The following is a 13719-nucleotide window of genomic DNA, read 5'->3' on the forward strand; positions in this document are numbered from 1 at the left end:
CCCATCCCTTTGCTGTCAATTTTGTATGCCTTGCTATCTAAAATGAGACTTATACACCCAGCATGCTGATAAGTTGAGAGATTTTTTTTTTTACTCCAATCAGCCAATCTCCACCTTTAACTGGGTGAACTTAACCTATCTAGAACTAAGTTTTATTAGTAATAAGAAAGAACCTACTTACGCCACTTAGCTATTTATTTTCTGTATGTCTTATATATTTTTCTTTACTCCCTCCATTGCCTTTTTGATTGCTTGCTTGATTGGCTTTTGGTATACAGATTAATGAAATCTACTCCTCATAAGACTAGTGTTTGCTTTCTCTGTCGAGTGAACTTCACCCTTCCAAATGAATGGTTTCTGATATTTCCTTCATGAATCCATCTCACAATGTTTAAAAGGAAGTTATCTACTTTTTCTGGCCACAAAAGTAGTCTGATATTGGGGAGTAGTGGTACGTGCCTTTAATCCCAGCACTCAAAAGGCAGAAGCAAGAAGGCAAACCTCTGTAAATTCAAGGTCAGCCTGGTCTGCATAATGAGTTCCAGGACAGCCAAAGATGAGACCCTGTCTCAAAGCAATCAAACAAAGAAAAAGTGGTCCCTGTTTCTCCTTGCCCCTTAGAGATACATGTATGTACACCCCACAAACTACTCACCATCCCGTATGAAAAATTATTGCTATTATATCTATCAGCCTATCTGTCCCCTAGGTCAGGATGAACCCTGGGACACTTACAAAGGTCTCTTAATAACTAAAAAGTGAGCTGTGCCCGGTGCAGTGGTACGCGCCAATAATCCTAGTACTTGGGAGGAAAAGGCAGGATGATCATGAGTTCAAAGTCATCCTCATCTACATAATGAGTTCGAGGCCTTCCTGAGTTAAATGAGATTTTTGTCTTAAAGAACATTTTTGAAAGTGAGAAGTGGCTTACATTATAAGAACGGGGGTGCCTCTGTTTCCACTGTACCAGGAGCAGCTGGGCCACCACCAAGGTAGCAATAAGGATGAGGACCATTTCAGCGTGCATGGCTTCATGGCCACGATGTTTGGCATGCATTCGTGCATGTTCGACCCTGAAAGCCAAACAGATAGGGTGAGTTAATGACAGAATAAGTGGGGGTAAAGGAGCAGTGTTTCTTAGAGTATCTTGTGCCATAGCTCAGAACATGGCCCTGTTTTTTTCATTTGTTACCTGTTTGTTTATTTTATTTTATTTTTTTTTTTTGGTTCTTTTTTTCGGAGCTGGGGACCGAACCCAGGGCCTTGTGCTTCCTAGGTAAGCGCTCTACCACTGAGCTAAATCCCCAGCCCCCTGTTTGTTTATTTTTGAGAAAGGTTCTCTCTACAAAGCCCTGGCTGTCCTAGAAGTTACTCTGCAGACCAATCTGGCCTCAAACTCAGATATCTGCCCCCCTCTGTCTTCCTGAGTGTTGGAATTAAAGATGTGCACCACCATGCACAGCAGTCCTAGGTTTTTAACTGAAGGGTACCATGAAAAGTAGGAGTTAAGGCCCATGGCTCAGAAAATGGACATGGGCTAGAGTAGAGCCTCTCCAGGCCGTAGCTATAAAGCACGGCTATTAGGATTAGAGATGAATGATGTGCTGTTTGGCCTTTGTAGCAGAAACATAAGAAACCTTTCTTGACTCAGGAAGAAAATGCCAGGAGAAGCTTGTGTCAGTGCTATTTCAATCCTATTTCAGTCTGTCACTAGGAGGAGAGAGCAGAGGTTATAGCTATAAAGCCTTAGACTTTTACTATTTATCACACCACTAGAGGGGTAACTTTGTAAGTTTGCTGATTCTCCAGTCTTGCTTTATCATCATGCCTTTTTGCCAGGGTTACTAAGGGCTAAAAACTCTGAACTGCTTCAAATCTGCATTAATACAGCTGCGTCTTCATCTTCAGTATCAAGTAAACAGCTCCTCAAGGGCTCAAGAAGGTCAATCATCAGACAGCCAAACCAGTCTATCTGGAAGCATCTTAATAATCTAAAAAGAATTTCCTGGCCTGGGATGTTTAAGAAAGATAGCTGAGCTGGGTCTAGCACACGTCTTTAATCCCAACACTCTGGAGGCAGAGACAGCTGCATCTCTATGAGTTTGAGGCTAGCCTGTCTAAAACACATATGAGACCTTATCTAAACACACATATATTTTACAATGAAATGAAAATGCACCTACCTATAGCTTTAATACAGTGCAGCTAATCCTAAATTCTATGAAAACAAAGGACATAGCATCTTAATCCCAATGTCAAACCTTCAAATATTTATGATCACATTAAAGGAAACAAACAAACAAACAAAAAACTTTCCTGTTTCTATAACCATTTTCCTGTGCCCTTTCAGCTCAACAGTCCTACCTACCTTCCTACCTTCCTTCTTTCCTTCTTTTTCTTTTGCTCTCGCTCTTTGTTCTCCTTCCTTTTTCTTTCTTTCCTTCCTTTCTTTTTAGGCCAGGCTAGCCTCAAACTCATGGAGACCTTTGCCTCCAGATTCCTGGGATTAAGGATATGCACCACCATTCCCATCTGGTCCTAAAATGGTGTGAATAGGGCTGGAGAGATGCTCAGTGGTTAAGATCACTGACTGTTCTTTCAGAGGTCCTGAATTCAATTCCCAGCATCCACATGGTAGCTTAAAACCAACTGTAATGGGATCCGATGCCCTCTTCTGGTATGTTTGGTCATCTATAGTATACTCATATACATAAAATAAATAAATTTTTTAAATGTTGTGAACACCATTAATCTTGGCTGCATTCTTCTACACATGACCCAATTAAGTCTTTAGAATAAATAGTGCTTAAAACATTTGTGTCTTCAATATAGCAGAAGACAATCACAATGTCAGCTTAGCAGAGGCATGCATCACAATATGACATGTTATCTAAAATCACTCTAGATTTATCATTTGAATTGGTATTCCTGCCAGTCTATACGTCCATAATTGATTATCTTAATCTCAATTAAAGGGTTTTCCTACTAATTTGACTGATTTCAGCTTGATTGTTAACCTCTTTTTGAAGTCTGAAGTAAGCACCCTGAATACTCTTTACTGTGAGAAATCATGAAAATAAGATATTTGTAAATGCCTTCTGATCACAAAGCAAGATAGCAACAGGGCTGAAATCAGAAGATACAGCTTGCCTTTTCCAAGCCAGAACTGTCCATCTTGTATCACAGCTAATGATGATAATTATCGTCTTCAAAGCAGGTAACACTGGAAGCTTACAGCCCAAGGCACGGTTCCAAGAACCTTATAGACATTAACCCTCATACCTCTGAGTGTCCACGGCTTTAAGGTACGGATACTGTTATGATTCTCAGTTTACAAATGAGGTGAACTCTCAGGCCAGGTGTTACTGACCTATATTCCAGCTACTTCTGAGGCTAGGGCAGAAGGATAGCAAATCCTAGGCCTGTCTAGGCTATACAGTAAGTTCAAAGTTGGCTTGGGCAACTTGATCAGATTCTGTTTCAAAATTTAAAAAAAGGGCACTGGGATTTCAGCTGAGTGGTAGACTACTTGTTTAACATATTTAAGGTTTGGCTCCAATCCTTGTTATAGAAAAGAGGGGGTAGTAATAAACGATGCAGTGGGAAACTAAGTAAATTACCCCATATCACATGACTAGTAAATGGCAAAACTGGTTTCACCACAGGAGATTGCTTAGTCCAAGTATTTACTCTAGGACTGAGTGAGTTGCTTAGAAGTGACCCAGATACTCGGAAAGATTCCCAAAGACCTGTCCAACTGGTCTTAAGACAATGCATCCATAACAGAGAAGAAGAAGAGTAGTTATGCAATTAGCTGGGTTAACCCATGCAACCCAAACTGCCACACTTACCTCCACTGCTCCTCTGGGGAGAGGTCTGACATATCAACCTGTAGAAAGACACCACCAGGAAAATCTGTCATTGACTTATAACTGTCCCCACTCAAAACAAGGGGCTCAAAAACACTCATCAGTATTCTTAAGGACTCAAAAGAGGAAGCGCCATGTCTATAACTCTAGGAAGCCTTTCTCACCACTACTTCACACCAGTGTCTCCCTTCTTTAGCTGCTACTCTAGTTCAGCTTTTACGACTGAATGAATGTTACATGGCTGAGCTATGCAATCAAAAAGTGGGACTCCTAACTCCCAAGATGCTCACAGGATGGTGATGGGCATTATTATTATATGGTAAGGGTAAGCTATGGAAGAAGGAACAAACGGGTTTAACCCAATCTGGGTTGTTATAAACCAGGAAAGGTTTCTTGGAATGGTTGTGAAATATTATCCAGAAATGAGAGCAGTGTTCTTGGAAAAGGAAATCCCATGACAGCCAGGAGAATAAAACTGTACAGTGTACAAAGAGTTAAGTATGTCTAGGACAAATATGTGCCAGAATTAGTAAAAGATGAAGGCAGGTAAAATTCTGTCACATACTGCCACATGAATGGTCACACAGGAGCAAGCAGAACATTAGACTAGGCCAAGATGGTCTTTGGCTCCTGCCCTGCTACTCACCTTAGAAGTGCACGGCCTGCTAAACTCAAAGCTTTGGCTCTACCTAGGGTCTCTCAAACTTGGCACTGATATTTGGGGATGCTGTTTACTTTCTGGGAGGGGCATGTCCTGCATATGATCAGTAGCACCCAAAAAGAACATCTACAGACACAGTAAAATTTAGGGAACAAAAGATGCCCCTGTCGATAACCTCTGTTCTTGAAAATCACTACTACATCCTTAACACTAGAGTGTATCTTCTACTTCTTTGAAGCCATATAATATCAAGCCAAAATTCCAGTACTTAGGTCAAACAACATAGTTTTATAGCAAATTGGGCAGGAAATGTTCCCTGACAACAAAGGAGACAAGGGATTAGAAACACACCTTTAATCCCAGCTGTCAGGAGGCAGAAATAAGCACATTTCTGAGTTAGAGGCCAGCCTGGTCTACAGAGTGGGTTCTAGGACAGCCAGGGCTACATAGAGAAACCCTCAGGGCAGAGCACAGGAATAGTCAAATAAATAAATCAAAAAATATTCCTTTATTCCCAACATGGAGGAGGAGGTAGGCACAAAGCCCCATATCTAGCTGAGGAACTATTGGCATTTGATAGGTGTGGAGTCAGTTTTTAATGGTATGACACTGGTATACTGACCACACTCAGGGGTGGGCCTCACCTACAGAACAGTCAACACAAACTGGGCTCATGGACTTTTTAAAGAGAGAAGAATGAACTTGAAGATGAATGGTTAGACAAATGGGGGGAGGGAATGAATAGGATCAAAGTACATTGGATGAAATTCTCAAAGAATTAACAAAAACATTACTAAAAATATTCCTTTCATACTTAAGATGCTCAAGGCTCAGCTTCTCACCAATCCAATAATTTCAGAAAAGCACTTTAAGGGGCTGGGAAAATAAATGTATCAGTAGATAAAGCACTTATCACATAGAATGAAGAGTATAATAGATCAGATCCTCAGCACCCAGATAAAATGCCATCTGCATCTGCCCATCTGTAATCCCCCTGCCAGGAAGACTGAGGCAGGGAATCCCTCCAACAAGTCGGCTAGCTAGATTAGCAGAATGTGCGAGCTCTGGTTCAGGTGAGAGACCCTGCCCCAATAAACATAAGGTAGAGAGCAATTGAGGAAGACACACACCAGAGTCAGCCTAGAGCCTCTGCATGCCTCTGCATGAGGGAAGCAAAGGGGAGGGAAGAAAAGGGAAGGGAGGTGGAGGGGATGATAGGAGAGGGAAGAGAGGGAAGGAGGGAGGGATGGAGGGAGGGAGGGAGGGGTATTTTTTTTTTTAAAAGATTTATTTAATGTATATGACACTGTCACTATCTTCGGACACACCAGAAGAGGGCATCAGATCTCATTACAGATGGCTGTGAGCCACCATGTGGTTGCTGGGAATTGAACTCAGGACCTCTGGAAGAGCAGTCAGTGCTCTTAACCGCTGAGCCATCTCTCCAGCCCGGGAGGGGTATTTTAAACAAGACATTTGAGGAGCTGGAGAGATGGCTCAGTGGTTAAGAACACTGTCTGCTCTTCCAGAGGTCCTGAGTTCAACTGCAGCAACCACTTGGTAGCTCACAACCATCTATGCTGGGATCTGATGCCTCTTCTGGCATGCAGCTATACATGCAAATATAGAGTACCCATACATAAAATAAATCTTCTAAAAATAAATAAAATATGTGAGGTAAAACACAGAACTTTATTATACTAAGTCAAGCGTTCTACATCAGCAGGCATTGTTTGTGTACGTGTACTGCAAGTGTTTAACACTGAATAAACAGAACTTTCTGGCTTTGCATGTCCCAGCTGAATCAATCTGAGTAATGAAATCAACCATTTTCCTTCCTTCTCCTGCCCCACATGCTGCCTCGGCATTTTTTCAGGTGCCCTGACTCAGGCTTTCATGTTTCAGGAATAGTGGTCAGATAGTACTGCAAGAGGGAACAAATGGATGGGAAAATCTAGAAAAGCTCATTTGGAAGGTTCAGAAACACACAAGTAAGGGTCTCGTTTCTAAAGGAACAACCAAGGCCCGAGTTGCACACTACTTATTGAAAAGTCTTTTCAAACTAAGACCTCCAAGCTCATCTTAAAGCCCCAGTACATGAGCCTCACTGCTGTGCCTGGGCCTTTTCATGCTTTCCTTCTCCTTGCAACGCCCTTTCTTTCTTTTCCTATCCAAATCCAAGCTATCCTTTGAAAAGCTGGCTCTAATTTCATGTTAGTTAATTTCTCTAGCATGGATTTTTCTCCTCTTTACTTAAATATGGACCAAGGAATTACACAAATCATCTGAACGTTTGTTAGAGTGTTTGCCCTGCATTCAGAGGTGCTAGGTTCAATCCCCATGGAGGACGGGAAAGAAAATCACAACTCAGGCACCACTAAATCACAATCTAACATTTTCAAATTTTTATTTTATGTGCATTGGTATTTTGCCTGCATGTATGTATGTCTGTGTGAAGGTGTCAAGTTATCTGGAGCTGGACTACAGAGATGCAATATGGGTGCCAGGAACTTATCCTGGGCCCTCTAGAAGGGCAGCCAGTGATCTTTACTGCTGAGCCATCTCTCCAGCCCCCAGAATCGCTTAACAAGACCTCCAGGTGTTGTTATGTGAAATTTGAGGAATTCTGTTCTAGAACATTCATTTACAGTATCATGGTTAGACACGATTTCCAACTATCTAACTGCTGAAGGTCAAGACCAGGCCAGCACAAGCAAGGAATCCGTGGCTCTCAATTTAAGAAGGGACTCAGTCTCAGGTACTGATATAACCTCGGCTTATGTTTGTGAGTTAGCATTTTGAATGCCTCATCCAAGTTCTAGATTAGCCTAGTTTACCTCTCCCATATACTGGGAAAATGCCTCGGAGTCAGTACACACTTTATACTGCTTTCATGTCCTTTAAAGAGTACAAGAACTAAGTAGTCAGTGAATACTTAAGAACTTAAGAAAAGCCTCTCCTGTAATGTAAGTATGCTAAAACACCAGTACACCCCCTGGACATGAAACAAGAGAGTATTCAAACACTTGAAAATGCCAAGTAAGGGGCTGGAGAGATGGCTCAACGATTAAGAGCACTGACTGCTGGTGCATTCAAAGTTGGAGAAGCAAGGAATGCTTCCAAGCCCCAGGGAAACGATCAGAAGAGCAAGCCCAAAGGCTGAGACTAGAATTGGGGCTTAAACCCATTTAGCAGTTCACAAAGTAGTATAACTGCTAAGAGTAACATAGGATCTGTCTTTAATATTTGTGTCCAAAACCAAAAGATTACTTAAATTACATTCACACCACTCTTCTGGTGCAGGAGAAAAACAAGGAAAGCTGTGACTATAGCTATAACTGACCTGAGCCATCTGGAAAGGTAGCTTCACTTGATGCCTCATTAAGGGAGCTTATTCACCTGGACCCAAGCACTAAGGTAACTTGTTAGAACTCAGGCAGATAATTAGCAGCCCCTCGGGTTAAGGGTAATAACTGATGGTCCCATAAACAACACCTAAAACATACAATAAAAATACACATACAATGTTTTATTGTTAGCCAGTCTCCCCACTCCTAGGGTCTCACAAGGCTCCAAATCATTGCCAACCTACCGAAATTGAGATTTAAAAGAAGTTAAACCAAAAATGCTAGATGAGGCAAGAGGAAATTTTGCAAAGATAGAAAATGACCAAACCCTTACTCAGGTGTGTAAGATTTAAGTACTCACCCATATGTGTCCACAACCAAACAACCTGTCCGCCACAAAGAGCATCACTCTTCGATCTCTGTCTTTACATAAGCTTTGTCCTTTAAGGCCCTCTCTTCCACCAAATCAAATTCTCTCTACAAAGCACTGAACAACTCCTCCTGGGTTATTAGAAAGCTCTTTAGAGCATCTTCCACACTTTTACTATGTGTATCTAAGTACTATAATACCAACACCCTGAAAGCTTATTATGAAACAGAAATTTCAGAGTCCACATAAATCCCCTTTATCAGAATCTGCACTCTAATAAGATACTGAAATAATTTATATGCACACAAGTTTGAAAAGTATTGCTACCATATATATGTAGTATTCATATTCACAATTTGCATTTAAGACATAAACATCTCTATATGATTCTTTTCTTTAAAAACAAAACAAAATAATTTACTACTACGATCTAATTCACACAATGAGAAAATAACCCGTTTTTAAAGCACAGTCGCACTTTATGTAGTAGTAGTGTGTGGGTCTTTAGTGTATTCACAGAAGTGCACAATCACCCCCCAAAAACCCCTCATGACTGTAGTCACTTTCCATCCTCCACGCAGCCTGCGGCAACTACTTCCTTCCTTTCTACCTCTATAAAGATTTGCTTAACACAGGCACTTCATATAATACTGAAATAACACGGTCTTCCATGGCTGGCTTCGTTTCTGTAGTGCAACTGTTTTCAAGGTTCATTCATCTTGGAGCATGCATGGTGGTAGTTCCCTCCTTTTGACTGCCAACAACATTCCAGGGTATGGATATATCACTCTTCTCCATTCACTAGCTGGCAGACACTGGGGTCACTGACTTCTGAGCTATTTATAAAGAATGTTGTTATATGAACATTTGCCCCTAATGTCATGCAAAAGTATCTTTTCATTACTCTTGAAAACATAGCTAGGATATAACTGCAGGGTCACATGACAACTCTCATTTTTTGAGAACTGCCAACCTGTTTCTCATAGCAACTGCATATTACAGTCCTGATCCGATTTCTCCACGTCCTTTGCAACGTTTGTAATTTCTTTTTTTAAATGTCTACATTTCTACAGAGAACAGAGCACATGCCACAGGGCAGGAGCGGAAGCCAGGGACAACCTGCAGAGGTTGGTTCACTCCCTCCACCATGTAGGTTCCAGGGATGTTGTCCTCTGACATCAATGCCACCACCTCCATACACACACACATACATAAATACATTTATTTATTTGGGAGAGGCAAATGTCAAGCATGATGTGAGTACAGAGGTCAGAGAACAACTTATGAAAATTGGTTCTCTCTTTTCACATAGGTCCTGAGACTCACATTAAGGTCATCAGGCTTGGCAGCAAGTGCCCCTCCTCTCTGAACCATCTCATGGACACTTGAATTAATTTTTGTGGATGCTGTGCAGCAGGGGTCCAACTTAATTCCTCCACAAAATTGAATTTAAAAATATGGCTGGTATAGGCTCAGTAAAGTGGTTGCTATGCAAGTTTGAAGACCTGGGTTTAGCAGCCTACATCTGTAACCCCAACACATGGGAAGGTTGGTGTCTTAGTTAGAGTTTTTATTGTCATAATAAAACACCATGATCAAAAGCAACGTGGAGAGGTTTATTATCCTAGAGCTTAGAGTCCATGCAGGAAGAGGTAGCACCACCCACACTGAGTGGGCCCTCCCACACTAATTATTAATCAAGAAAATGTATCACAGGCTTACCCACAGGCCAATCTGGTGGGGGCATTTTATTGATTCATTTGAAATGGCTCTAGCTTGTCAAAATGACTCCAGCTTGTATCGAGCTGACATAAAACTAGCTAGCACAGGGGCTGGGGATTTAGCTCAGTGGTAGAGCGCTTACCTAGGAAGCGCAAGGCCCTGGGTTCGGTCCCCAGCTCCGAAAAAAAAAAAAAAAAAAAAAAAAAACTAGCTAGCACAGATGGGATATGTGGACTGAACATGACAGGACAGAACACACACACACACACACACACACACACACACACACACACACACACACACACATCAATGCAATGGTATAAGGATGTATAATCCAAGCCATCTTATAGACACCATTTGCTTTGAATTCCTAAAGAAACAAAAACATTTTTGTGAATTCCTATGTGTTCTGTTTTCTTTAAGTATGAAGTAAATGAGCCTGGGTCTGAAATCTCCTCACAGTTATAGAATAAGTATTCTCCCTCAGCCTCCAAAGTTGCTATGCTGTTGCTTCTAAAATTCTTTTCTCTATGGAGCCCTCTGAACATTCAGGATAAGTTTTAGATTCACATTAAATTTCACATTGCTTAAAGCTTCCCCCAAAGTCAACATTGGGCAACAGTGAGTATTCTGTGTTTAAACAAGAACAAGTGTATGGTTGTACACACTTTTCTTAAGATTTATTTATTTTATGAATTAGTAGTGCTCTATCTGCATGTATACCTGTGTGCTAGAAGAGGTCATCAGATCCCATTACAGATGGTTGTGAGCCACCATGCCCTTGATAGGAACTGAACTCAGGACCTCTGGAAGAGCAGCAGTGCTCTTAACCACTAAGTCATCTCTCCAGCCCTGTTCATACATTTAATTCCAGCACTTCAAGGCGAAGTCAGCCTGGGCTTCAGAGTGAGAGTTGTTTAAAAAGAAAGGTGGTGGCTGTAGGGAATCCTTGACATGTCAATAACCTATAAATGTCAATGGCAAAATATGATGCTTGGAATTCTGACAGCAATATTTTCTTTCATTCACTCACTCCTCAATTACAACAAACATGAATCACTCACCCTTATTAAATTTACTTTTTAATGCAGAAGACAAATAAATAGCCATGCTGTATTTATTTATGTGTGGGCATTCTGCCTGTCACATAAATCTATGCATCATGTATGTGCCTGGTGCCCTGGGGACTCCTGCGACTGGAGTTATAGATGATTGTGAGCCGCCATGTGGGTGCTAGGACTCAAACCCAGATCCTCTGGAAAAGTAACCGGAGCTCCTAACCCCAAGCCCCATGAAATTATTTATTTAAGTATTATGAGCAAAAATAACACAGGCTAAGAGAAGAAAGTGTGAAGGAGACAATTTTGTTGTTCCATATAGGCAGCCCACTGTCCCAAAAAACATCCCAGAATGTGTAGATCCAACAGAGCAAACTGAACAATGACAAAGTCCATGTGGTATGTCCTGTTTGGACATTTCACTCCGAGAAGTGGCCGTAGGACAACAGCTCTTCTTTTCTCAATAAAGAGACAAACCGCGGTAGGCTCCAACCTGGCACAGCTATTCACTGCTATGACAATAAGTAGGGCATGTTTCCATGTACCTCAGCTTCTCCATCTATAAAGTGAGGGCTGACTTAGATGGTGTTCAAGCTCTTTTACGCTAAAATATTGTAATCACACCAGATCACCTTATTCTATATTTCTGGAATCAGCTACAATACTTTGCTCATCAAAACTGCCAGTTTCCTTAGTTACCACAGAAGTAAAAACAAAATGCCTTTTAGTCTGGTGAATATGCCAAAGCTAAATGCTACCAAATTGACTTAGTAACAATTTACTACAAGATATGTACATATCAGTACTATCTTACCAACAAGATCATGACCTCTGCCTACCACCTACCACAGGCACAAGATACATACACCTATTTTTTAAAAAGAAAAAAATAATCATTCAAGTCTCAGCTTCAGAGACTTGAGAGACTTATGAAATACATGGCACTTTATATTCTAGTCGGACTATTTTCTCATCTCAGGCAAATGGCTTCTACTGCAGCCAAATGGAGTCAGATTCCATTCTAACATATCCTTCTCACACACCACAGTGATTGCTCAAATTTTCTCCCCTTTGCTATTTGGCTCACTCCTTTCTACCCTATTATCACTTCCTTTATGAGAGTCTAAAATTTTATTCATTCATATAAATCAACTCAAAATCTTAAATTATGTTTAGCTCCAGATTGGAAATGTAACAATTAACGCTTCTCATGAACAGGATGGGGTCCTGGTTGCCCTTTCTACCAAAGCAGCTGTGTTGGTTTAAATATAGAGTCATTTGTTAAAATACTTGGTCCAGAGTTTGTAGAACTGTTTGGGAAGTATTAGAAGGAGGTATGTCACTGCGGTCAGGTTTGAATGTTTCAAGATTCCATCATTCTCACTACGTAATCCTGCAGATCCACATGTGAACTCTCACCTCTTCCTGCATCGGGCCGTGTCTTTGTTTTACGAACCTGTACTCTAACCCTTAGAAACTGTAAACCCAATTAAACACTTTCTTCTGTAAGCTGCAGTGGCCATGGTGTTTTGTCACAGCATAGAAAAGTAACTAATACGGGAGCATGTAGCATCAAGATGCTATTTCTGAGGCAAAAGGCTGGCAACTTGATTTTGGACTTTTTAGTCTCTATTCCTGAGAGAAATAATTCTTGTTGTTTACAAACTACTCAATCAAACATATTTTGTTATAGCAGTTTGAACATGCCATGGGTCAACTAACAAATTCTAACATCTTTCACCTGGAATACATGATAGCCTCTTTTTTTTAAAGATTTACCTTATGTATATGAGTGCTATGTTTTCATGCACACTAGAAGAGAGAATCAGGTTCCACTATAGATGGTTGTGAGCCACCATGTGGTTGCTGGGAATTGAACTCAGGACCTCTTGAAGAGCAGTCAGTGCTCTTAACCACTGAGCCATCTCTCCAGCCCCCTGTGATAGCCTCTTACCTGTCCTCTTTGACTGACTCCTACAATCCAGTCTCCTCAAAGAAACTAAACTCATTTTAAAAATGCAAATAGTTCACCTCGCTCCCATTTTCACAATCACCCAAAAATCTTCTCATTGTCCTCCCAATAAAATTCAACATGTTTAAAGCACATACAAAGGTTCACATGTCTAATCCTGCCAGACTCCCTGATCTCAAACAGCACCATTCTTCCCTTGATAACCATGACCTATTCACATGGGATTTCTTTTATGATTATATTCCTGTATCTGGTGCGGGGTGAAAGACAGCATATTTTATAATTTTACACCAACATATTCCTACCAGTTTCTATTTATTCTCCTTTCACTTGAAATATATCTACTTCTATCTTGAAACTGCTACCTTGTAACTACTCTAGCCTTGACTCAGTATCACTTCTTCTGAGGCTCTCCATAAGCCCAAATTTAAAGCAGCCCTTTCCCTCTAGTGACCTTTACATGTTACTCTACTTTTCTCAAAGCACTATCACCATCCGGAATCATCCTGTTACTAGCTCATTATCTAGTTTCCTCTGGCTATTTGTTCATTGCTAAATTACTAGAACCTTAAAAAAAAAAAAAAAAAAAAAAGCAAGCCTGATTTAAAGAGATAGAGATGGTCTCTGGTTGGTTTGAATGAACAGTCCCTGATTTACATTTTTACTTTATGATGATACGAAAGCACATGCATTCAAACTTCAAATTTCAATCATTTCTTG

The 13719-nt window shown here is 40.8% G+C and overlaps 1 protein-coding gene across 5 annotated transcripts in view; it reads right to left on the reverse strand.

Annotated features, from left to right (window-relative positions):
- The window catches only part of Rnf121 (ring finger protein 121), a 69477-nt gene that overhangs the window by 37350 nt on the left and 18408 nt on the right, over nucleotides 1-13719 (reverse strand). For 4 of the 5 annotated variants that reach the window (XM_063262825.1, XM_063262826.1, XM_063262824.1 and 1 more), the window contains 2 exons: nucleotides 3852-3889; nucleotides 932-1073 (listed from right to left, as the gene is read on the reverse strand). In XM_063262825.1, coding sequence (XP_063118895.1) covers nucleotides 932-1073; nucleotides 3852-3889 — 180 coding nt within the window. Of the gene's footprint in view, nucleotides 1-931; nucleotides 1074-3851; nucleotides 3890-13719 lie in introns of those variants that run through there. The other variant, XM_063262829.1, reaches the window with a different exon arrangement.

Source organism: Rattus norvegicus, chromosome 1, assembly GCF_036323735.1.
Source record: "Rattus norvegicus strain BN/NHsdMcwi chromosome 1, GRCr8, whole genome shotgun sequence".
In the NCBI taxonomy this organism is placed as follows: domain Eukaryota; kingdom Metazoa; phylum Chordata; class Mammalia; order Rodentia; family Muridae; genus Rattus; species Rattus norvegicus.